General features: G+C 39.4%; 1 protein-coding gene across 2 annotated transcripts in view; it reads right to left on the reverse strand.

The window, feature by feature from the left end:
- Positions 1–27,459, reverse strand: part of CDH2 (cadherin 2) — a 116,977-nt gene that overhangs the window by 14,736 nt on the left and 74,782 nt on the right. For both annotated transcript variants that reach the window (XM_032124136.1, XM_032124141.1), the window contains exons 3-14: positions 24,373–24,599; positions 22,418–22,564; positions 21,193–21,348; positions 19,676–19,820; positions 18,474–18,646; positions 13,467–13,604; positions 12,929–13,114; positions 10,857–11,113; positions 9,405–9,547; positions 7,979–8,212; positions 7,426–7,659; positions 6,061–6,200 (exon numbers count right to left, since the gene is read on the reverse strand). In XM_032124136.1, coding sequence (XP_031980027.1) covers positions 6,061–6,200; positions 7,426–7,659; positions 7,979–8,212; positions 9,405–9,547; positions 10,857–11,113; positions 12,929–13,114; positions 13,467–13,604; positions 18,474–18,646; positions 19,676–19,820; positions 21,193–21,348; positions 22,418–22,564; positions 24,373–24,599 — 2,180 coding nt within the window. The remainder of the gene's footprint in view (positions 1–6,060; positions 6,201–7,425; positions 7,660–7,978; positions 8,213–9,404; positions 9,548–10,856; positions 11,114–12,928; positions 13,115–13,466; positions 13,605–18,473; positions 18,647–19,675; positions 19,821–21,192; positions 21,349–22,417; positions 22,565–24,372; positions 24,600–27,459) is intronic.

Raw genomic sequence — 27,459 nt, forward strand, 5'->3', positions numbered from 1 at the left:
AAATGCTCCAACCCACCTTAAAACTTACATTTGCTAAAATAATGAGACTTCAAAACAAGCAAAGACAGAGGACTGACTAGATGTAGGCTGCAGGTGGGAGGATAGTTAAAATGCCTACACCAACAGTTGCTCTTTGTTTGTCACTTGCTTTTAGATTACTTTCTGACATATTGCTTTTCCCATTTGTTTTTATTATAGATGCATCTGGAGTACTACCAGTTAACAATTTTTAAGATAATGAAGAAGCTAGCTTATCTTTTTAATAATAAAAAAGGTGAAAGTTAAACTCCAGCTGGAGATAAAACACAGTAACAGGCAGAGGTTCTAGATACGATAAAATAAAACAATTTTGTAATGGAATTATGAAAACATTACTTTTCATATCATGAGATAAAGATTCACTAAGGAATGACAGCAATTCTTCCACAGGAGCACTGTATGAGTCACATATTCAAAAAAGTGAAGCTAATGTCTTAGTAAGCAAACACAATCCCTGAAATAACTACCTTTTAATTACAGTACTGTATATTCATGGGGAATATCTTAGCAACCTTTATTTAATTCATTATGTTTGGAATTTCAGAACATAAAATATGTTCTCTTCTTAATGCAATTCAAAATGAGGGTTAAAAAGTGAGAGTGATCTGAGTAAGACTCAGGGTGGTGAAAAAGAAAATCTAATCACATGGATTTATAAAGTTCATGGAGTAAGTAAGGACCATTATCATGTTTACAACAGAGGTCATAACAAGATGCAGCACAGAAGGCTAACGTTATGCAAAATGTGGGCATACAGGAAGTTATGACAATAAGGAAAAAAAAAAACCCAAAACCCACACACAAAAATTCAGAAGGATTGCCTAATTTGCTTTTATCTATGATACATAAATGCTGGAGCACAGCTACCCTTTCTATCAAGGAGCAATTTCTGTTTAGGAATTTAGATCCTGCACACATAACAATAAACCATTCATCTTTTAATGCAATTAACACCATTAAAATAAATGCTACTATTTTCTTTCTTTACATAATACGTAACAAAATATGACAAAAATACTGACTAATGTAGAAAGAAAAACAGTGATGTAGGAAGGACCATGAAGAATCCTCAGGAAGAAAACTACTTTGAATAATAGTAAAATCATTGCATTGGAAATTCTTGTGCTGCAAAGATTTGAGGGCTGGATTACCGTACATTTTCAAAACAGCTCATCTGCAATACTTTAAAAGCATACCACCTACTTGCTCAGGCAACTTGCTTCAACAGGACCACCTGCGTGAGCAAGTACTACTGAAGAAAGTACAGAAAACATTACAAAAATGAACTCAAAGGAGAGAATCATCTCGTGCAATGAGATGTATACAAAAGCAGTTAGATGAAAAAAAATGTATCACAGTTATCAGGCTGACATATGCTGCACACATCCCAGTCAAGCACCCCCTGCCTCGATGTTAAGTCATACAAATGGCCCGAGATACGCGATGAGAACGAGTTAGCGATGGTTGTGGGTTGTGATGTGCTGTGGGCGTGAACTACACTGCACACACATGCTAAGTGCTTCACCACTCAGTCAGCAGCAGGTTTTGGTATCTGGGACTGAGACTGGTGTTACAAGTGCAGAGCACATTGCATCAGGAGACAATACCCATCATTTGCACCTCACACCTCCCCAGTTGCTAAACAACTACAAGCTACAGATCATGTGGTCCATTAATAATCGAGAGGCACTCACTACCAGTTTTGTAATTTGAACCTTCTGTTTCAGAATATAATGAACTATACTGTCCCCTAGCCCCATTAGTTTAAGAGTTAGATATAATTTTAAGAAAAACAAAACAAAATACCAAGGTTTAACAAAAAAAACCAACTCCAAAAGACAAACAAAAAAACTAAGCACAAAAAATCCAACAATTCTCCCCTCCCCAAACCAGTCCCACTGACTTCCATGGAATGATGCTGACTCAAACCCTCTCATGGCCCATCTCTCCTCTAAGTCAGGTAGCTAAATTATTAAAAGCAGAAAATAGTAAAACAGAATCCGGACAAGAATCCAAAGCTTTCTATCTGGAATACCTCTGCTTTCTCTCATTTCTCCCTTATCCCCAACTTCTGCTAGTACAGTCATCTTTCACAAAACCGAGAAAGAGTTTGTGCCTGGAACGTCAGGAGTGCTGTACACCTTCTGGAGCCTGTTTTTCAGCCTGCTTTTTCTAGGTGAAAGAAGTCCCGAACATTTCCAGTGTTGACAATGCTCTTCAGTGGTGAGCAGGCTGACTTCAATTATGACCCACAGATCAAAAGCTTTTCTGCCTTAGAAAATTAACAGCATTTTTCTCAGCTGCTGTGGAGATCACACGACCCTGTGTACATCATGCCAGACTAGAAGATGACTGTGAATCATTCAAGATCCTCAATTTTCTTGACAAGCATTCAGTCTGTCAGAGTGAACAAAGCAGGCCAAGATGGCCTCAGATGGGATTAACAGAAGACCTTCATGATGGACTAAACTGCTCTTTTATTACAGATTTCACCTCATAGTTCCTGGGAATTGTTGGCACAGGAGAAAAAAACCAAACACACCAACAAAACCAAACAGGAATTACAGCTTGTTTTTGGCAGTTGGTATTACTCAGAGGAACTAACTGGAATTTGAACTCATCTAATTTCTTACAAGAGACATAACTCTGATAGAATGTAGTTTGAAAGGAACATGCTGAATATGCTTTAGGAGTTTCTGGGTCTGCCATGACAGCTAAGAAACCCAACTGTGTAGCTTCAAAATACATAAATTAAACCTCTCAAATAAATAAATTATTTTAAGATAAAAACCTCCAGTTTAATTTGGTTTAGGATACAGAGAGATGTAACTTCTATCACTTAGCTTCAAGCCCTAACAGTCATATCTTCAAATAACCTAAACATCTGGGAAATATCAGGCCACACAGGGTAAATCTTCAAGTTGTCCTTCTACAGAAGCATGCGAATTTAAGAAGTAATTTGCTGGCTGTAAATAGAAGTAATTTTAAATGGTACCGATTATGAAAAGATCTGAAGCTTTTAAAATATTGTTTTCACTGAGATACACATGAGGCTTTAAAATTCCCTTCTATTTCACCACATGAGATGCACCCTGGGCTGGATGGCTCTGTGTGTGAGTCACCTTGTGTACTGCCTTCTACTGAAGCTGCTTGTTAAATCAATCTTCAGGATTTTAGGGATGGTGCACCGTAAGAAAGTTAATACTGACACAGAGCATTTTCCTGTCATTTGCTGATGACTTACGGATCCAAGACTGACACAAAGCAATTTTTCTTGATTTTAATAAAACAGCGGCAGTTTTACCCTATGAGGCCTCATTTGGAAAATACATTTTTGGTGTAAGTCCCATGCTTTTTTAGAACACTCACTTTGGCTCTTGAATACTTTCATTAATATTGACAAAAATGCAAAGATCTTTATAGTCAGTAACTTTTGCCCACAATGCTCTGCACACATCTTTGCTTATGCAGTATTTTGCTAAGCCATGGTTTGCAAAAATGAGATTACCGCTTGCAGAGGACTTGTTGGGACATTCGAAAAGCTTTGCATTCTAAGTTCTTAAGTCTCGCATAAAATGTGTGCAAAACCAAATAAACCCCAATGAAATACAATTCTCCCTCTTTCCCTTGGGCACAGGAGGTGAGGATGGCCAGGAGGGAACCAAGAAGAAACAAGCCTAGGAATTATTATCATCTAGTTAAGCACAGGCAGAATTTAGATTTTACAAAATGCCAAACCAAAATAATGTAAAATAATCTCCCTGAAAAGCAAGACAGAATTTATCTACAATCATCCATTGTAGACAGAAAAATAAGCTGAAAATTTTATGCTCTCTCTTCATCCATTCTGCATAGGAACAAATTCCTAGCTTCGAAGCTATGGAGAACCTACCCCCATTTTGCCTAGTACTGGTGTAAAACCAGCTACTATAGAAGTGATCATAAAAGCTTGTTACACTTTGTAGGAGCTGTTCTTTTCCTGACATGTTTTCTACATTTGGAGTGTGAAAGGGTGTTTTAGACCCTCAGAGACTGGCCTGCTGTCAATGGATCAAAAAAGGGACCCATACACCCGAACCAAGTGGCTGGCTGTGGAGATAACTAAATCGCAATAGTGGCTTTAACATTCGTCTTAAGAACGAAATAAGGGGTTTTGTGACTAAAAATCATTCAATCTTTTGCAAAGCCCTCAAAATTATCTATATCTAGATGCCTTCTACGCCCACTGTGAGAGGAAATGGTCCTAATTTCACGTTTCTTACTATTTTACTGCTAGTCCACCCGTCGGCAGTTTTCCTTTCACTGCGTGCAGCACATTCATTCACTGCCAGTGAAAGGCTGTGATTACGGACGGTTTACGTCGCGCTAATCTCTGCGGCACTCGCAGGATGCTGCCTCCTGCCACACCACCCTAACTGCTCCTCTCACAAAGGCAGCACTGCCAACCGGAGTGGAGCACAGCACAAGATGGGCAGAGGAGAGACTTCAGAACCAGTCCCGTTTTACTCTCGTTGTCCACTGTTACAATGGTGAACGTTTCTGATCTGCAGCGCAATCTCTCCCTACGCTACCCCACCATCACCTATGACTTCCCAATGGACTATACTCAGAGAACCTCACTCACTCTGTCCTGCGGGTTATGTGGACAGTAATTAAAATCAAAGTTCCATGACAATTGCTGAACTGATCCTCCAGAGAATTCAGGATGAACAAGAGCTGGGGATATGTGAACTGAAAAATTACTTCTCACAGGACTGAGTTTTCCTAATTTTCTTTTAAGCTTGTAACTTTTCTGTACAATAACAGATGCACAAACAGGATGCAGTTCTTGTAGTCAAACTATGTACAAACAACTGGAATACATGCATAGACTCAAAGGGTTGTTTTCACTTTATTTAACAACATAAGCAATTTTCCAAAACTGCATAAACTGAAGTTTCCTTTGAAAACTGCCTAAGAAGAACATTATGCAGAAAAGCCAGGAAGTAGGAACAGTACTTGGGGAAATGCAGGAAGCATGGAAATTACTAAGGGGAACACAAATTTCAGACAAACAAACAAACGAGCAGAAGGAAACTATAAAAGTCTGCACCAGTAAAGGGAGACACTTTTCAGATAACTCAAGTGCCAGATGACTGGGACTGGGGATGTGTGGAAGAATTGCACTTAATTTTTCAAGGCTTTTAACTGGAAAATTTCTTAGACTCTATTATATGCACTGTTCTCTTTGTAATTACTACACTTCTACTATTAATACTGTGCATAAATCTGCTGTTTGTCATGTTCATAAAGCACTTAATAAATGTCCTCTGAAGGAAGGAAATCACACTGCTTGAAAATCCACTAACTTGGAGAGAGAGAGGGAAAAAGAAGCTATTCTTAGCATATGCACATCACTCCTAGTCCTCTGACATATCAGCAGTGGTTCAACCAGAGGTGACATGAGAGTAAATGCATATGGCACCTGCCTGGAAAGGTATTTGAATAAACACAGATGTGCCCTGACAGCTACTTGAAACCTAAATGCTTTCCAAGCTTGAAATCCCAGTGGTGGCAAATCTATCAATAGCCAACATCACTACATATCTAAAAAGGCATTCACCCACCACCAAGAAAGGGTCATACTTCGTTTAGGTGGTATTAGGCACCCTGCACTTGTGTTTCTGTACAACAATTTCCCAGACAAAGAGTGAGGAAAGTTTACAGACAGCAGTGAGAGTGGATGCAAACTTTAATTTAAATATAACAGCCTTAGCTGGAATCTGGTCAGAATGCTTTTACTGCAAGAGGACAAGATACAGTTTTTACACATCCAAATGGCAAGCAATTGGTATATCTGGAACTGCAAAAAAACCTGAATGAAAAAGCAGTGTTTTATTTAAAGCTTTGAAAACCTCACTTATTGCCTTCACTATTTAACGTAAAAATTAGCTACCTACCATAGTGTTTCAATGTAAACAAAATAGGTAAGTGAAGTAAGAAGTGTAAATCTATACATAAAACCCATTAATCTTTCCTCACCTGATCTTCCTCTCCACCCCCTTCTTCATCGTATTTCAGAATGTTGTCCCTCACATCATCTTCAGGATCAATCAAGAGCTGCTTTGCCTGACGCTCTTTATCACGGCGTTTCATCCATACCACGAACATTAAAACTAAAACTGTAATGCAAAAATGGAAGAGACAAAACCACATCTTGATTCTGAAATACAGCCATGGAAAATCGTAGAAATTTGACGTCAAGATTTTAAAAGAAAAAAAAACCCAAAGAAGCAGTAAAGTTGGGATTTGACCGTTCTTGATAACGAACAGGTTTTTTTAACGTGAAAAAACCAGGCAGAAGGCAGCTTAAGCAAGATATGTTTAAACTCAGACCTCTATAGGCAATTTGGTCTGGAAATCAATCACATATTCAAGGTTGTAAGGAACAAATCCATTCCACACCTGCAAAATACACTTGTCATGAAAAGAATTAAGGAAGACTATGCTTCATAAATCACTAGATTCAGAAAGAAACCTCTCCTTCAATAAAGTTCTTTTAGTTTCATACCTAGCATTTAAAAAATATCTTGTATCATGAAAACAATTGTACCGTGTCCTGGTATAGAACTGTGTGCTTAGCCAGGCTCAATTTTTTTTTTTTTTTTAATTACTCGTTTCCATAATTTTCTGTGTTCTAGACTGGTGCATAGTGTACTATGAACAGGCTAATGGTTCCTTGCATTCCACCAGATTAGGGAATCAGTTAAGTATAATGTGTAGGAGATCTAGCATCTAATTTACTACTGGACAGACACTTATGATTTTTAGTCATTTTCCTTGCTGAATGCACTTGACACAAAGTAGAATACTAGTACAGCTTTATGCTTAAACACCATTGTTCCTGCATACCTGCCTTTCCTGTCAGGCCTCATGTGAAGGGCTGTGATGTATTACTTTCCAACAGCCTACTTGCATTAATCTGAAGCACAACAGTAGTAACATCAGAGCACTCCTTAAAAGCACTGTTACCCGCTGTGGGTGGCACCAAATCACACAATACTGGCAGCACAAGAGAGATTAGATGTCTGGGGACTAATCACATCTTCAACCTGGTCACTCACTGACGTATCATTCCAAGTGTCCATGCGTATAAATGGAAAATCTCTTTGACAAACCCACTGCAGTGCTTGACTGCCAAACAGGTGCTAGCTGTACTCTGTCAGAATCTAAATCCTGTACTATCAAGGAAGTTTTCATACTTGTTCAGAACACTAAACCATGCAGGAGCAATTCCTGGACCTGAGCCTTTAATAACTCCCATCTTTGTCAAGGTACGTGATACTAAAGCGTAATACTGTACTTGCAAGAGTAAAGGAGTTAGAATTAAGAGAGCTATCTACTCACTGAGCAAGATGATGATACAAAGCAGAATTGCAATGATGGCACCAGTGCCCAGCCCTGCACCAACAATCCGGTCAACATCAGTGCAGTCTCCGTTTAAGTCACACTGGCAAACTTTCACCTTCAGCAAGGAAGTGCTGGATGCATGTGGATTTCCAGAATCTGTAATAACTATGGGCACATCGTAGATACCGGCCTCCAGGAACCGGATTCTTAAGGAGAGCTGGGCGTGATCGCCTGTGTGTGAAAATAAGGTGCTGGTTAAAAAGTAATGTATTGCTCACATGGGCTTAAAATAACACTGGCAAAAATAGCTCATGTTTGAGCTCTGTGTTAACTTGTTGCTCAAACCGCTATGTGACACTCAGGGTAACAGATTTCCTGACTGCTGTGAACATCTTTTCTTTCTTAAAATTTCTTGTTCTCTGGGGAGCTTACACCAAGGTGATTTCTTGTTCGTATTAACCCAATTCACGTATGTTGTGAAATAATACCAAAGAGAAAACATTTGCGGAAGTTTCTTTAAAACTATTAAGATTTCCATAATGTTAATTACCACTAATCCGAACAATGGTCCAATTCCTCTTAATACTAGCAGGTGTGTCAGGCAGCTCAAAGGCAAACGGGCCTGCATTTGGATCTATGTCAGGGTCTACAGCAGTGATGTTAATAGCATTAGGCTGCAGTGTTTCACACGTTGTGGCTTCTTTTGGATGCACTTGGGGGGCATTATCATTGATGTCCAGCAGGTATATCTGAAGTGTGCCAGTTCCACTCATTGGGGGTATTCCTTAAAGAAAAGGAAATAGTATTAAGCCTGTTTCCAGTTGCAAAGTTATTTAAATCAAGCTGTATGAACACTTTTATACATTTACCTCAGTTTTGGGATTCTGTCTTTACAAAACCAATCTAACACTGTTACTGCTCCTGCTAACACACTAGTTCTTACGTAGTCTGTTCTTGGAAAAATGGCCCTACTCAGCAAAATTCAGCAAATAACTGCAGATCCACTGATCAGGGACTCATTCACTTCACTGACCAGACAGATAGTCAATATCCATAGATAGTCCACATCAAAGGCTTCAAAGAAGAAGGTGCAAAATTGGGATAGTTTGGACAAATTATTTTCTAACTTTGAAGACTTAAGATCACCCTTTACCATAAATGTGCTGTTTAAATTATTTCTAATACTGACTTTCAGCATGCTATTTCTAGACATTCCTGCTATCCCTATCGAATGTGTAATGCTTCCATAAACCTTGTTGGAATCACCCATTTATGTGATGATTTGGCATGGAATGTTTCGGCATAACTCACAATGGTTCTCATTCCACCTCCCATAATCTTCCAGTTCCATTTATGTTTCTTCTCCAGAACAGAGCCAAAGTATAGAAACAGCTGATCCAGCTTCCAGTTCAGAAAATTTTACCATGTCTTCTTTCCAATGCAAAGAGCCCCAGTATTCCAGTTTTCCCTTCTAATGGGAGAATATTCCCAACTGCACCTGTCCATCTTTCTGCTATCAGCTATCAACAGTACAGCACTCCAGCTGAAACCAAAGGACTCATTTCTGAGCAGTGTTAATTGTCATTAACAAACTGACAACGAAGAGATACTTTTCCCTCTGCACTGCTGCAGCCTGAATGTGGGAAAATACAAAGCCCCTCCACCAACACATCATTCCCCATAAAGCACATTCACGCTGTGCATTCACTCAACCTACCACCCTCCCATGCAGGTTTTTTTTCAATTTTCTGTCAACTCAACTAATGTCACCAAGCCAGTGTTTTTCGACAAACTCAGAGAACTATTTTTCAGCCATTTCCCAAGTAGCTGGGAAATTATACACAGTCTGATAGTAACACAAATTTCCAACGGGATGTATTCTAAGCATACCCTGGTTTCTGCCCCAGTAAAACTGAGTGCCATTCAACCAAAAAGAAGAAAGCTTTTTGAAAAAAATATACAATGTTGATACATACCATTATCAGAAGCAAGAAACGTTGCATTATACATATTGTTTTGCACATATATTGACTCTCTGTCCAAAACAGCTGTAGTAGTTATTTGTCCATTAACAGGGTCAATTTTCAGCCAGTTTGCAGGATCAGAAAGTTTTGAGTACCTGTGTATTTAATAATAAGTTGTGTTATTTATCCACCAACATAAATATTGACAACAAAGGCAATATTAGTATTTTAATTTGTATTCTGAACACATTTTTGGAATTTTAAGATAGCATTTTTAAAATTTCCATTTATCAATGGAAATACGTATTAAAATCAGTCCTGCATTTCAATTCGTGAAGTGCCTTGCCCTGTAAGTTACCACATAATTGGAGGGAATCATGCAATTACCATAGACTATACAACATTAATACTCAGAGACTAAATTAAAATATTCAGTCAAGATCCTTCTTGGTTTTTCTACACCTACAGAGCTGTTCATACTAAGGTTCATCTTGTCAGAGTGCTGAGAGCAGGAGAGGTAAAAAATGGATAGTGTTACAGTTGCACTAACTCACATTGTTCTAGCACTTCAGTATCACTTCACTTTCAGAGACTCTGGTTTTACTGCATGCTTCTCATCTTAATTTGAAAGAGAAGTGTCTTTCAAAACCATTCTATCTGATAAATTTTCCCTTTGACATTAATCAAGTGCAAGCTATCTTAGCACTGAAATCCTCATGCTGTCATTTCTACGATGGTTATGTTCACAAATGAGCAAAATATCACAAACAGCTAACCAAGAATCAAGAGAAAATAAAATTGCAATGATCTTGATTTTGGAAGGAAAGACAGAACCTAAGTTCTGGAGCTTCTTCTACATGAGCTAAAAGGAAAAAAAAATGCGGGATAAGGTGAGTCCTCACCCATGGCCAGTCAACATCTTAGCTTTGCAGATAATGACCGTGACTTATACAAGGCATGTTCATGTAGCAAAGTTTCAGACATAAGAAAAATTATGATCAAATTATGATCATAGCTATCAGTACAAGAGTTCACAGACAGACAACAGGACTACTTTGAACTGCTGGAGAAAAAATTAGAAGAGAACCCTTCAGATTTCATCAACAATCTGATTTTCCTGCCATGTGAAAATTACTGGCGAATTTAAATTGCAAATGATCTTAGTTCACAGAAGCATGTGTCTGCTCTGACTGAATTTGCTGGGATGGAACATATACTTTACAACAGATGCATAACTGCCTTCTACCTTGATGAAATAGGACTTAGGATGAGAAAATTACACAGCTATGAATACTGGTCAGTTCACCCTCTCTACAGCCAAAAATCCCTTTGGAGAGAGCTGCACAAAAGCCACAGGATGTGTTGTGATAGCTGTGTGCTACAGTAAATGCAGTCATTCCACATGCCATCTCTTTGCTCCCCACCCACTCCATAACACAGACATAGCAAAATGTTTATATAGACCTTAGAGACGTTTGCTGCATGTAACGATCGGGGTCCTGAGCAGTGAAAGTTGTCAACATGCTACCAGCAAGCAGCCCCTCTTCCTGACGCACGAGCTTGGGGTTTGGAACAAAATATGGGCTCTCATTCACATCAATGACCGTAATGGACACAGTTGCTGTTGACTGAGGAGGATGCTGAATCCCCTTAGCCAAAGGCACTTGATTTTCCGCAGCTACGGTAAGTACAAACATCCTGTTGGTCTCGAAGTCAATAGGCTGGGAAGAGCAAAGAGTTGGAAGTGTTAACGTTTATTCACAGCAGCAAGGGACACACAGTAACATTTTAAATTTAAAGCACATTTTTGAAGATTACTTGTACTGCTTTTCTCAAAAATGAGTATGGAGTCTGAAGAGAACACAGTATCATCACCTCAACATGAGCCTATGGGCTGGGGTTTTGCTTAGCAGGAGCAGTTTTGAAGTCAGAAGAGCTAGAAACCTTGTCATTCCTAGATTTAACTTGCTCTGGTACTGCCATTAGAGACAAATGAGGAAACAAATAGTGGAATCACAAAATGATGAAGAAGCTCCTAGCTTTGTGCCAGGCACTCACATGTGCCTCCTGATGCTCTCTCCTGGGGAGAGAAAAGCTGCCTCTTTCTGTTACGAGGATTAAAGTTTCCTTCAAACAAGTTCATGACCACAGCTATTCCCGTAGATTAGAGATTCTCATGCCCTTAACACCTTACTAGAAATACTCTTGGTAATCCCAGCCAACCTCATGTCTGGTATACCTATAGCTCCCATCTTCCCAGTGCAGACAACCTTCAGTTTGGAGATTTCCTCACTGAGCCAGAAGTCCAATTTAAGAAAAAGTAAAAACAGTTTGAGTCTAGAGTTCCTCTGTCGTGCTGCATAGGGTTGAGGAATTCCTGGACACAGGATTTGCCTTTGCACTATGCACTGTACTATTCACACACATCCCAGACTGAAGAAACCTTGTACCTTACAGGGGCATTTGGCACGTGATAGTATGAAATAAGTGACAAGAGACAATCTAATCTTCATTACAGGTTGACAGATCAACTCATTGCACTGCCAATAAAAACTGTAGGCATGTTTCCAACTTTTCCCATGTCTGGGCACTTAAAGGAGTGCTAAAAAGCACAGACACTCACATAATTCTTCCTGGAAGATTGCAATATAACAATTGGCACCTCTGGGGAAGAGCAGTTATAAACCAGAGACAGCTCTTAAAAAAACCCAATGTGAATTACCATTAATGCCATAGGTGGGTTGTATCTTTCTGTCACCTAGATACTGGGAGGATTAAAATCAAACAAACCGAAACAAAACAAAGCAAAAAAGAAAAAAAAAAGTAAAACTAAAGTGAATTTTTTAATTTCCAAATGGGAATACTGGCATCACATGTTTGACTTTGAAATGCATCAGCCAAAACCAGAGCAGGCCAACTCAGAGAAGAGACACTTATCAGAGGGTCATGAGCAAAGGTGGCTACTGCCTGGCAGGTTTAATTATAGAACCACATTGTTATTATCACTTGCAGTAAGTCATCCCTCAACACAGAGCTGTGTTGGTTAGAGAATGAAGATAGACAGGTTATTCCATAAAAGGTATTTAAACGAGGTTTTAAAAATAGCCAGTCTTTAAACGTCTCTTGTGGAAGTACCCTCCCACCTATCATTTTTTCCTCTCTGATTGTGCTTTGACTGCCTGTATCTGTTCCTTAATGGAACATCTTGACATAAAATGTGCAGACAACATGCATGACTACTAATTGAGGAGAAGTTGTTCCTTCAGACTAGCAAAAAATACTAAGCAGTCATTTTTTCACAGAGCAATTTCTATCTTTTGGCAAATAAAGCTTCACGATTTTTAATTTTCAACAGCCTTGCCTGATTTTTAAATCAGACGGAATACTATTGATAGCATAAGAAGGTAACAGAAGAAGAGACAGATTGCTAAATTCCAGAATTCACGATGGCCTCAGGAATTCACATATCCCCCCATTCAGTGTTCTCCCACTTCTTCCATCTCTGCTGAACTGTCTGGAACGCAAGCACGCCTTACCTTTACGACAGTCACCAGCCCATCGTTGCTGTTGGGATCGGTCAGGATGGTGAAGCGGCCCGTCGGGTCTCCTCCAGTCATTCGGTACATGGCATTCCACGCCGGCGTGTGGGGCTGGTCTTTGTCTGTTACTGTCAGGTTCGCTACAATCACATCCACCCTGTTCTCCGGTACTTCCCCGTAGAACTGCAAAAACCACACAAACACTTCACTCGTCTGGAGAAGCATGCAAGAGCCACACCATGCTGAGCATTCATCAAAGCCCGCCTCTCTTCTCTGGAATTCCGACAATTTGTCTAATGAAGTTTACCTGAGGCCACCCAGAGAACCAATGGCTTGATTCCCTTGTCAGCTTTTGCCTTTTGGCCAAAAGCAGAACACTGTATGTAAGGGATATATATTCTGCATGTATTTTAGTTCTGCCTGCCAGTACAGTATTTAATAAGTAATAAATATTTACTGTCTGTGAATATAATGAGAAAAACACAGAATGGTTATAAATATGCACATCCTTCAGTAACTTCTATGCTGTACTTACAGTCATGGCAGTGAACTCTGGAGGATTGTCATTGACATCTGTCACAGCGATGACAGCAGTTGCTGTGTTTGAAAGACCATATGTTGGGTTTCCTTCCATGTCCGTAGCTTGAATTATTAATGTATATTGTTGTACTTTCTAAAACACAAAATGACAACGTAAGTTTTAGACAAAACTAACATTACCATAGGACAGCAGGTGTTCCCAAAATTGCACTCTGCTAAGCAATGGAGCCTATCACACAGTTTATTCTAGTTAGCATCACCCAAAATGACAGGAGCAAAGTTTGTGCCACAGGAATACAGCAGCAGGTTGCTTATACTGAACTACCGTTTGACTTTCTTCAAAGACCATCAAGGTAAGGACAGGCTGACTGCTTCCTACTCTAATAAATCAACCCCCTTTAGACAGTTAATGCATGATCACAGGTTTAACAATGCTTTTCAAATGGCAAAAAGAGAACCAGAGTGCAGTTTATACTAAAACAGGGAAAGTCCTCAAAAGCATTTGAGAGCACTGAGCCAAGGTAGGTTTCTCGGCCAAACGGCCACAACTGCCAAGGTTTTGTTTCAGCCAAGCCTGAGTATAAAACTGCTGCTGCAATTTCTTGTGATCTCTATGGAAACCAAAGATGTCGAGGCCAACAGAGACGAGTAAGGGCACTGGGAGAAAGGGGGAGGGAAGCACCAAACGAGCTATTTCCATAAATGTTAAACACCCTGGTTGAGCACGGCGCCCGTGGGCCCCCTCTCCCCCCACCACTGCTAACAGCCCTTGAGCTGGGCACTCACTCCCCCCTCACAGATGGAGCGGGGCCAGGGTCCCTAAGCACCAGAAACGCCTGGCGGAGACCTGACCTCAGCCTGGTGAGCTGTTTAAAATGACAGTGACAAGGTCCTATTGAAAAAAAAAAAAAATAAAAAGGAAAATCATAAAGATGTTTTCTGTATAGAGTTGCTGAAAAGTTTATTTTAACTCACTGCACTCAAATATTGTGCATGCTCCTTCATTTACCAGTTCATCATCCTTCCTTGGAGAGAGGTGCTACCATTCAGTTCTTCCCAAAAGAAAGGACACAAACATAAGGAGCTGCTATTGCTTTGAAATGGCACTTTCACAAATGGTTTACTAACACTGGCAAAAACCTTTTGGCAAAATAAAAATATTTCAAGAAAAGCCTATCTTTATGTTTTGGGGTTTTTTTTCCACCTGGTACGTTATTTTCTTACACTGTCTATAGAGTGGGGTATATGACAGATTACTTATGGAAACAACTTATAGAATCATGAAACATGCTGAGTTGGAATGGACCCATCAGGATCAGAGAGTCCAACTCCTGATCCTAAGCAGGACAGCCCAAGAATCACACCATTTACAAAAAGGAATTACAAGTACTGATACAAAAAAATAAGCAAGGGCACTTCCATGGATAGTATTTAGCATTCTTTCAAATTTTGGCCAGACAGTACGACAGACATGAGAGGTTTAACGGTTTGTACATTTCCAAGCAACAAATATGAGTCACTGAATAGAAATTTTTTAAAATAAGCTGTATGGATCTTTATCTCCCACTGAAGATAATGATTTATGCTCATCCCCTCTTTCAAACAGAAACCCTTACAAGACACCCCAAATGTGTATTGCTATATATGCATCCCATGATTCTTCAGAAAAGCAAGATTAGTATTAAGTCTACAGAAATGCAGTATATATGTTTAATAATGCACAAATATATATATGAATTCTGACTTGGAAAATATACTTGCAAACTGACCTTCAAAAGGCTTTAAACATCCTAAAGGTTTCCTTCATGACACCAACAAGAGAAGCAGTCATGAGGGAACCAAAGAAATACTTTTACCACTTTCATCCAGGAAAAAATCATACTTTACTTACTGTGAAGCAATAAAATCTAAAGCAGTATTGAAGCAAATCTCGCTGCCATATGATTCTATGTTATTGAAACAGCAGGTGCTTCTGATTCATCTTGGTCTTAACACATTGATCCCAAGAAGCAAATTTCATTAAGGAAACTCCATTATTATTACACAGGGACTCAGCTTCCTTACAATCCTCTAATTCCAACAGAACCAGCACACTAGAAGCTTCCCCAGAAAGTGCCCCAAAAGACAGCGTATCAGTGGTTTTGTCTGGTTCCTTGTTTTTTTTCCCCCCTTCCCAGCACTCACATAAAGCAGATCAACTGCTGAGAGTGAAATTTCAGAAATCAACAAGCACACAACTTTCCAAGCATGGGGAAATTGGGGGAGGTGGGGTCTCCTCTTTTCACTGTGGTTTGAGATGCAGCCAGGAACAAGCTGTGGAGCATGTGTCAGCAGCCTGCACAGAGACTTAGCAGCAACACATCCAAAAACGAGCTGGCAGCTTCAAGAAAGAACGCAGACCTCACCAGTTCACATCTTTCCACTTCAACACAGGCCAAATAAAGAGCACTTCACTGAATTAACCTCACGTGAGGCAGGAATGTCAGTGTGTAAATTTAAGTACCCTGCCTGACTTCTTCAGCACCTCCAGCAGCAATGCAGATGTTTTAATGCTGAAGTGAATTCCACAGCAATAACGGAAGAAATAAGAGCAGCTGGATCTCATGAAACAGCACCTTTTGAGATAACAAATGAAAGATTTCTTCTGCCTAAAGCTGGGTTTCCTTACCTAAGCAAATCTCCTCCTGTGCATGTTAGCACAGATAACGCATTGTGCATGCTAATCTAAAATACCAGCAGATGAGGAATGCTATCAGAGGAACTTTTTTTTCTTTTCCCTAATGCCTACAACACTTATGCTCCCATAATGTGTCACATTATTTAAGAATTTAAAGTTCTCTCTAGTACTTTATGATTTTAATTAGAGCTTTATAAAGAGACACAAGACTTAAGAGAAAAAGAGTGGAAAGGCAGAAGTGGGCAGACCAGCTGGGGTACATGGAGAACAAGGCACTCCCCCGCCCACTGTCACAAGACAATTCAGCTTTTGCTTTCTAGACTCCTGGTCATTTTAATTTAATTGACTTCCACAAAATGATTCAGGAAATGGAGGAAGCAAAGCAACGGCTTGGGAAGGAAACCATTTTATCTCATATTAGTCTAATTTAATATTTGAGTAATTTAATGTTAATCATTAATATCCAACATGTTCAAGAAATGTTTATATATATGCATTTGGTTATCAGCAGAGTGATCCATCAGGAAAACTGATGGTGAATGACAAGGTTTTTCCAACTGCTAATGTGAGGGTCTAAGCTCCACAGGCAGCTGGTTTCTTCCGAGTTAAATCCCTCTAGTACAGCTAGTCACCAAGTGATAAAACCTCAAGAATTATTGCTATGTCCTTCTGAAAGTTCATCTGTCAAAGATGACCAAGGGATTTTAAAAACAAGGGCAAAGCTGCCCATCATTCTTTTAATTTAATAGGGCAATACTGTAAAGTTCAGGGTTTTCCTTTGCTCAAATCCCTTCTCTTCAAAACCAACTTGAATAGAATGAATGTTAATAAAACCTCAAAAATTAATTGCAATATCTAACAGTCTGTTTAGCTTTTCAAATCTTCTGATTGCCCCTTTCAAACTGAAATGCATCAGAATATTAATAGCAAACCCAGAACTTCAGAAAGCATTTTTATTCTCCATTTTAAATAACTATAAACAAGCAGCTAAAAGATGAAGAGCAAATCCAGTACTTTGGATTTAATGAAGTAAAATGAGGTTAGTAAAACAGAAGTTGAAACAAGATGTGTTCAAAAGAGATTTGTTTGGATTTTACTGCTTGTTTATAAAATAATGCTTATCTCTTGTGAAGTTTTCAAGTGGTTTAAAAGCACAGTTAGTGTGACAGATTTGGATATGGGAGGGAAATATTTTTATTCCCAACCTCACAGATGGGTGAATCAGAGCAGAGGATCTGACACCCTCCTTCTCCAGTGGTGGGCACAGTGAAGAACTGTCTAGACAGAATGGGCCTTGCCCAGCATGCAGCAATGAATTACTGACAGATGATTTATTTTCATTATTATATTATTATTATTATTATTATTGCATTACTCTGCTTTAGTGTGTACCTGTTTCTTAAGAGCAAACAGGCTTATGGGACAAGATCCTTTCCATGACCCCACATAGCCAAGAGTGACTACACGTATGGAATATATAGGTCCAATCTTCATCCCTAACATAATTTTCTCTCCTCTGAGTTTTTGTACTCGGGGACTAGGACAATGACCAGTGTCAACAGGGTGAAGAAAGGGAGTAAGTTAAGACTGAGGAGGGGGAGAAATATTTCACAGCATCATAAAATTGCTTGGACTAGAAGTGACCTTAAAGATTATCTAGTTCCAGACCCCCAGTCCTGGGCAGGGACACCTCCAACTATACCAGGTGGCTCAGAGCCCCATCCAGCCTGGCCTTGAACACTTCCAGGGATGGGGCATCCAGAACTTCTCTATGCAAGCTGTTCCAGTGTCTTACCACCCTTCACAGTAAAGACTTTCTGCCTTTTATCTGATCTAAATGCACCTGCTTTCAGTTTATAGTCATTTCCCCTTGTCCTACCTTTATATGCCCTTATTAAAAACCCCTCTCCAGGCTCTCCTGCAGGCCCCATATTTAGGTACTGGAAGGCAGCAATAAGGTCTCCTCAGAGCCTTCTCTTCTCCAGGCTAAACAGTCCCAGCTCTCTCTCAGCCTGTCTTCATAGGAGAGGTGCTCCAACCTTCTGATGATCTTCACATCCCTCCTCTGGACTTGCTCCAGGCAGGTCCATGTCCTTCCTGTGCTGAGAGCCCCAGACCTGGATGCAGCACTCCAGGTCAGAACAGAGGAGGAGAATCACCTCCCTTGACCTGCTGGCCATGCTGCTTCTGATGCAGCCCTGTATTGATTGCCTGCAAGTGCACATTGTCAGCTCATGTCCAGCCTCTCGTCCACCCAGATCCCTGAGACGCGCATCTTTTCAATATTAAGTGCAACCCAGACCACGGGATTAAGACCTGCCATACCTCTCTGTCAAGCCCAGCTGCTACAGTGATAATGTCACCAGTTTCGTTGTTGATTGTAAACATGTTTGGAGAGGGGCTGCTTGGGGCCTGTGACAAAATTCTGTATCTCAGCATCCCATTCTGTGCGTTGGGATCATCAGCATCGATGGCAGTAACAGTCATCACGTAGGTTCCTAGCAGCAGGATAAATAATTGATGTTATATAAACAGTTTACACTCAGATTATACAAGATCACTTTACAAGCAGTGGTCAAAGCATGTATTTCTTTTGGTAAAATCTGCACATTCCTTCTTTACTTAAAACAAACTGGCTAAACTCAAGACTCACCAACAGAGTAATTAAAATACATAAGAGGAGATAAAAATAATCTTATGTTTATAAAATACTAGATTTGCTTATAACTGAAGAAGCTACATAAACAATGAAATCCTACAGTTCTGCCACAAATAACATTTCTGTAACAGGAGAACATCTCATGTTTAGATACTTATGTTATTAATTGGGCCAAAGGAAATATACTTATTGTTCAGAATTGGTGGACATACTGATAGCGACTGAAAATCAGTATAAATAATACTTTTTCAAAAGTCTTTGAGATGTATCTCAAATGCCAAGTAAACATTGCAAAGTTAGAAAACACATTTCTGGTGCTAACCTTTCATTTTGCACTTCTGACAAATTAAGAAAGTGGTTTCAGCCATAGTGCAAACTTTAGTCTGAGCTGATTAGAATTTTAATGAGATCTGAACAACACTTAGGTTTTCTCGAGAATTCAAATGACACTGATTTCAAATCCCAGTATTTGCAAAGCCTCTGGGAATCAAAACTAGAACTGGATCTGGTGACATTTCGGAAGTCTCTTATACCCTGACCTGTCAACTAAATGAACATCAATGTCTATCACAAAAATAAATGTAAGAACTGTGATGTTATAATTAGGATTTCCAAAAACATGAACCAGAAGTCATATTCTTAAAGCCTTCCCTGGTTTTAGTTCACGTACATAGCAATTCTACCTTTTGGAAATGAATCCTAACATGCTAAAAAGTGCATTAAAAATAGGGTGTAACAAGAAGACAGTATCTAAGATTTTGCTCATCACACTAAAGATACTTTTCAAAGTATTACAAGGTCTGAAGGCACCCCTTTCATCACACCTTCAAAATGATACTGTAAATGTGATACTTAGCCCATATTTTACCTGGCTTTGATCCCTCAGGGACTGTCCCATTCCAAACCTGGTGTAAGAATTCAGGTCTATTGTCATTCATGTCAATGACATTAATAACAATGTCAATAGGATTTTCCACCTGGTTTCCATTTACATCCACTGCGTGTGCTCTCAGCTGCAAAAATCATTAAAAGAATTAAAATTTGCACAATGTATAGGTGCAAATAGATATAATAATAGTGACAGAAGTTTCAGGCCAGACATTTTTAGCTCAGTGTATATTTTGTTATCTGCCATTGCACCCTCATATTGACCTTTTAAGTTTTCAAGTTGCTAATTGAACTGACGTTCAGACTTCCAAACTATTCTAAGTTGCAGACTTCCTTCTCTGATATGATGAAAATTATTTTAGATCATGCAATTTTGATTACTACTATAGTTCCTACTGTCATATAGAATTCTGGTTTTAATAATGACCACTAGAAAACATTCTCTAAAAATATGCAGATTTAAATGTACATCTTTGTATTTAGACCAGAGGGTGGCCATTGTTAGGGAAAAGAGCAACTTTCTCCTACAGCAGTCCTGCTGATGCCCCTTACATACATATACACACACATATCTTACGGCTACAAAACTACTAGAAAGCAGCAAGGTGGCATTATTAACTTACCACTCTGGAAATGACTCATATAAATGTAAATTCCCAAGTCAGTAAATCTTGAATTGCCAATGTCAAATGCTCAGTTAAAATCTTACGGATGCCGGAGCTGTTGTTTGAGAGAGCCTTTCACTCATGCCTCCCCCCCAGACACCTCCTGCTGTGTCCTCTGTTTGGAAGAAGCACTCAAGGGGCTCCCCAGAGCACAAAGCAAGGAGTGTTTTAATCCACGATATGTTGGAAAACTCTCTCCAGGAGCTGGGTGACTTCTGTAACGATTTCAGCATCATTTCCCAAAAGCACAGAGAACTTCAGGTCACAGTCTGCTCTCCCTCTTCCTTGAAACTTTCCTTTTCCACTAATACTGGAATCTGTGGTCTACTTTGTCAATTTCTTTAGAGCAAAGAATATAATTTTCATAAGCTGACAGACCTAATTTACAATTCTATTAAAATGCTTAGATTTGCCCCTAAAATAAAAATTGGTACGTTATTCTTCCCATTAATTTCTCAAATCACAGCTGCTGCAATTCTAATAGCAGTCACATCCTAATTTAAGTTGCTGAATTAAACTTCTGGAAAGTATACAATTCAGTGTAGACTGTGATCAATGGCCTGTACTTGAAATATAAGCCACAGTATCCATATTTCAATCTTTTAAAATTACTTTATCTAAATACATTTAATCACTGTTTACATATGTTAATGTATTTAAGCTGCTTAAATATAGTAAGAGTTAGCCTTATTAAGTACAATAAATACAAATCTGCTACAAACTCTTCAAATCATATCTCATGCAAAACTAAACGCTGGCTGCTCAAGTCATGTTTGAAGCAGATGTTCGTCTTCAATTTGATAATCTGATTTATGGTAAATTAAACTCTTACATGAAAAGAAGCAATCTGCTCCCGGTCTAAAGGCTTTGTCACAGACAGCTGTCCTGAGATGGGGTTGATGATGAAGATGCCTGTTGGAGGCTGGTCAGCTCCTGGGCCAGTCACACTGTACCGTAGCGAAAGGCTTTTATCACGATCGGACCTAATCTGTGTGTCAAAAAAGATGAAGTTTACATTAGCTAGAAACAAGCGCAGGACAGGACTGCTGCTGAGAAAAGCAGCAGCTCTCTATTTTCTCCTTGCTCCTTAAGCTGAACTTGCAAAAATAATTATTCTGGAAATGGTACAGAGTTGGTATAAAGTCTGAAGTTTTCAATACCACTCTTTGTTAGAAAGCTGGTCAATGAATATTCAGAAACATAAAATTATCCCTGTCTATTTCTCAGAATAAAAATGATTTGCATTAAACAAAAACAAGTAAGAATTTTTAACTTAGACAGAATTGTTTAAATCTTAGAGAAAACATATACTATCATAAAATTACACACAGAAGTCTAGTTTGTGTTTTTCCCCTTCTCTCTATACCTTTCCAGCCCAAAGCTACAGACTCTCTTCCACTACAGGCCAGCTCTTGAGAAACTCACCATTTTTGCTTGGACTGAACTTGTTTCATCTTCCAAGGAAACAACTGAAGGGCATTGTATCTGTGAGGAGCAGCTGAATCACCAGCACATGCATCAAACAGAACAGAGCAAAACTGTGTCCTATCAACTGGGGCTAATGTTCTGCCAAGTTCCAACAAATTGATCATGACCAGCCAGTACCATGGCTGGAAGCCAGCCCAGAAGAGGTGCTTGGCTCCTTGCAATGGCCACTTCTGGGCAGCAGAGTCCTGTGGAACAGCTGCTGTCCTCACCCTATCAGATCCCATTTCCTTTGGTCTCCTGGTGCACTCTGCTTCCTGCTCACTCACACACCATTTCCCAGGCAGAGAACTCCAGTGCAGGAGACTGGAGAACTCCTGAACCAGCAGAGATACCCCTTAACACACTTACCATCCAAAACAAGGTCATCTTCCACCAGTACAGAAGCATACAGACAACTCAAAGCCCTGGAAATTAGACGCATCCCAGCATGCAATGCAGAGGTAGCAACAAGAAACCAGCCCGAAAGACTCTGATAAATGTCTGGACGATGAACAAGACATCATCTACACAAAATCTCTTCAAGAGCTCTCTGAGGGACACTGAAACCACACTTCTATTAGCTTCCTTACCCTAACTAATTCCTGAGGAAAAGGTCCTTTGGAATTTTCTGGTAGGTTGATTGGAGGAATAACCCAGTCTCTCTTCTGCCTCTTCAGAGGGCTGCTGTGCTTGTATTGTTGCCATGGAAATATGATTTCTTCAATTTTCCTTTGGTCCTTTCCCAGGTACAAGATAAAATTAAGCACATGTTAGTAGGAGCATTACTAGTAGACATTATAATGTAACTCAGGTACAATTACAGAACTGACTGAAAGGCTGTCTTTCCTCTGTGTTCATCGAACTGTTTTATTTCCATTCCCAGTGCAGTTTGAAAATAACCAATATCATTTACAACTGCACTGCAAAATTTTAAGAACCCTTTTTTACCTTACTTAACTAGGATGAGAAAGGGAATTATAAACCATTTATAACATGGCACTACTGTGTAAACTGTTCTGCACTTTCTGAGAAGTAGTTAATATTTTTCAGAATTTAATAGTATATGCCTTTATGTATTTCTCATTAGCCAGAGCTCCAGTCCAGGTAATGTGCTACTGTACACTAAATTTAGATCTGGGTGTGCTATAATGTAATTTGAGTTCCAAGAGAAGTTTAATACATACTGGTAAGGAATGTCTCAAATATTTATGACCCTATTAAATCCCATAGAATTAATGCTGTAATTATTTTAAACCTATGTCAGCCATGATGGATGCAGTAGATGACCCACTTTACACACTGGGCATTAATCTCTGCTGGGTGTCAACATTCCCTTCCTATTCCCTTCTATATCTGCAGTCATTTCATCCTTTGGATGACAGCACACAGAGCTAGCTTGTTTTTAAGGTTGGAAACAGGGCAACAAAAACATTTTCCAACTCTTTTAGAAGAAGAATTTTTTTTAAATCTAATCAACTATGTCACAGAGTATGAACAGATGCCCAGCTGAAGGCCGAGATTCTACTACTCTGCAGTGTCTTTGGAATAAACAGGGCATGCTCCGGCACATCTAAGCATCTGCTCTTTTACTACACTTCCATGAACAAACTGACAGTATTTCCATTGTTTAAAACATGCCTTAGCAGATTTAACACAATCACCAAGTAAGCAAACAAAAACCCGAGGATTACACAGCAGTGGTCTCCAGTGTGTTCTCAGGAAAAACGTCTTGCATAACCACATTACCTATTTTGACATTATGCTTAAATCTTTAATGTGCACCTATTACAGGTATGTTAATCTATGAATAAATTTTGTTCTTTATCTGTAAACTAGGCACTTCTCCTTCACTAAGAAGAAGGCAATAAACAGCAGGCAACAGGTACTATAACAGAAAAAGGTAGACAACCTAATATGCTTTTCTGAAGTAAATACATTGCTAATTGCATATTGCTGTGTCTGATTTTTGTTACAGTACATGGTTTATCCTATGGCAGCTTCCAGCAGAGGGAGACTATCTTCCTTACCAAGTAGTGCTGGAATCATGAATAATTTACCATCTCCAATTTGATTATGACGGGACAAGACAAAGCCAATATTCCCTGCCAGAAGTGCTTTCCTACTTACTGCTGTAAATCTACAGCTCCCATCTAATAAATGTGACTTATGCATTCTATCACAGATTTGGGTTTTTTTGCGGTTATATTTAACTGCTTGAATAAATACTGTAATACTTTCAAGCAACTTAAAATAAAGAAATGGCTGTGTGAGACTTAAATTCAGGTATAAATCTCAAGCTATACAAACAAAAAGCTCAAACATAAAGAATCCCATATAGTTAAACAGGCATGTCTTTCCATACCTTAGCAGAACTACAGAATAAAAGACTACAGAAGTTCCTTCTAAAGCTCCAGCTTTGCATGCACTAGGTGTCCATTAATAAGCTGGTTCATGGAGAGGTGCATGACAGGCAAAATTAAACCCCTATTTTTAGGCCTCTTTGTGGATATACATTTATACAGAGTGCATTTAGCTGTTGTTTTACCTTTTCTGAAGCCCCTGTGAAGGCTGGCTCAGGGGTTAGCTTCACTCTCATTTGCCATTCTTGCTGGGTTTCCTTGTCTTGAGCAGACACAACAAACTCTGTGGGCTCTGCTGAAAGCTGAAAGCTACGCTCTGCATAGACCACACCATCTTCACCTACTCTGAAATCTTCTGGCTCACTGCTCCCAAAGTGTATTTTTTTGTTTCCATCACAGCTTCGAAACCTCACTGTAAAACAGATGTAAAATGACAAACAAAAAAAATTGGAAAAGCGGCCTACTTGAATTCACTGCGACATAAAATGCACTAAGAACAAACTCAAAAGCAGAGATACTTAACTTGCTGCTGCTATTATCACACGCAATTATGAGTTAAGAGTTGTACTTCAGGGGTCAGTCCACACTGTGTAACAATGACACTCTGTGGACTGCTAGACAGAGATTTTAACCCTAGACAGGAACAGCCTCCCTCCTACAAATTCACCACACCACCAGCAAGCAAACCATCTCCTTCCATGTCCTATGCTACATTTCAGTTGGTTGCCAGTCGATGGCTGCGGGAAGTTGCACCTCAAGCCTCGAAAAGATCCAGTCAAGCCGATTCATTAAAAACACTCAAAAAATTTAATTACACTGCAACCACAGCTGCAAACATAACTGTGCTTACAGCACCTTCTCTGCCAGTGGGGATAAGGCAGAAACTCAGAAATACGTTAAAAGTATTAAATTCTGCGCCCACATCAGCCTGTGATTCAGCTGTGTCATCTCAGGAAGATTACTTATGAGCTCTGGGAGTTTCTTCGTACCTCACTGACAAGATGGAGGAGGCAGTTAAGTACCTCACAGAGAACACCTAAGTTAAAGGGCTTGAGTTTTTATTTTGGTTTGGGTTTTTGTGCTTGTTTGATTGGGGGTTTTTTGTTGGTTTGTTTTTTTTTAAGCTACATTATGTACCACACACATCCCTTTATCTACTTAGGAATTACCTGTTCTTGTTTAATTCCCTCCCTCCTTCCTTTTGTCATGTCTGAAAGATACACACTGGAACAAGAAGTCAGTAAAACCGATCGTACAGATAATGATGTGATGTGAACAAAACAGAACTGGTAACAGGTTACTGCCTTCTCTACCAATTGTTTTCACCACCACTTACCTTCTGGGTTACTGCAAATAATAAAAAAGTAAAAAATTGAAAGTGTGCTTTTATAAGCAATGATCGCTCTTTAATGTTTCCAAAGCATTATGAAATATTTTGATTGTATGGGCAATAGAAGTGCAAAATAACATTACAAAGGTGGTGCTGAAATCCACATAGTGAAGATGAAGATGAAATGAGGCCTTAAGCTTCATTTCAGTTATTGGACTTTTTATATTGTGCTAAACCATGCACAAACTATTTAGCTTCAAAACCTAAAGGTCCTTCTCAAGAAAAATCAGTACGAAATGTCACGCCTCGTATGCTTTCTTCTGCAGTGCACTGTTTCCAGGAAGGTACTGGGAAGAAGAATCATACTTTTTTGTATTTGAACTTCAAGGACCAAGCTGATGATCTGACGACAGACTAAATTTCTTTCCTTATCGCACCCTTTCAGTTATCTCAGTTATCTAGAATTCCCCATTTGCCTTCTCCTGACAGGAAAGACTCTAATTTAAAAGGGTCCATCAGATACAAAAATGAGACAAAGCACAGCACTACTCTAAATAAATGATATAGCATCAACCTTCTTAATTTTAATCTTGCTGGACTGGGCGGGGATACTGCTCTTTCCAGGCAGATCCCAGAGTTCAAAGGTCTTTTCCTGTGAAAGGCCAGCCTCCCTTGGGAAGAAGAGCATGGCATGTCCACAAAACACTGCACCCTGGAAGAACAAATCTGCCTGGGTAGAAGGCTGAAGCTTCACCATCAGGGCTGCTCCTGTGACCCACCTTGAGGAGGCTGACTCTGGTCTTCCTCATAAGCAGAGAGAGTGCTTTTCTAAAATTCTAATAAATACTCAGTCTCTTACGTAAGTCTTCATGTACTTAAGCAATTCCTATTGCTCAAGTCCATCCTACCTGCTTTATCAGGTACAATGACTTCCTTTCCTATAATCTACACGCCACAGGTCTGTAGAATATGGAGAAGGTGACAGATCCTCTGGTTTGCTGTTCACATGGGAGGAGAAAACTGACAGACAGAAGGTCCAGATCCCATATGTTAACCATCCCATTGACCTCCCACTTTTTTCAACATGGGCCTTGCAGCTCCAGTCAGCTCACTGCAACATTATGTTGAAATGCAATGGCCGGCTGATAAAATGTATTATTCTACGCCAAGAATATAAAACTTCCAGTATGTAGAAACTATTACCACAGTTCTAATTCTGTAATTCTGATTGGCCCACCTTCAGAGCTGGGCAGACTGTATTGCCCAGCACAAAAATAAAAAGATGTCTAAGAAGAGCTTACTCAAAAGTCACTACATTTAATGATATAAGAACTAAATGACTGGACTATTAAACAGTGCTACTTGTACCTGGTTACAGAGGCACAGACCACCCAGACTTCAAGCATGGAGGAAGATGGGCATCCTTGAAATGCCATCATTGTTCACAAACAAAACTCTCAGAAACAGTTCACATAAGTCAAAACCCAAAAAGCCACCAGAAACATAACCCACAGCTCTGTGTCTCTGCTAATCTCTCATCTCAACTCCAACTGCTCTCAAAGTCTGCTTTTCAAAAGAGTGTCTTGACCAAAAGAACGAAGAGCAAAGCCAGCTCCACCTCTGGCTCTTCTCAGACTGACTTCTGTAAAGTACAAGAGTGGGAAAGCAAGAATGAAGATTAATCTAAACTTTGATCATTACTGTTTTTCAAAAAGGTGAAAGCTAAAATGAGTATTTGTCATTATGCTCCAAAAGACTAAGATATCACAATAATATTTTATAAGAAAGTATTTCCTAACTATTGCACAGTAACAGTATACATTCATATTTTAGATATTCAAATTCATAAAGAAGACTTCTTTCGCCCCATCTCCTTACATAGAGACTCCAGCAGCACAAAAATAAAGCAAAAAAAAAAAAACCACCTTGCTAGCCACTTCAT

The sequence above is a fragment of the Corvus moneduloides genome, chromosome 1 (assembly GCF_009650955.1).
Source record: "Corvus moneduloides isolate bCorMon1 chromosome 1, bCorMon1.pri, whole genome shotgun sequence".
NCBI classification, from domain to species: Eukaryota; Metazoa; Chordata; class Aves; order Passeriformes; family Corvidae; genus Corvus; species Corvus moneduloides.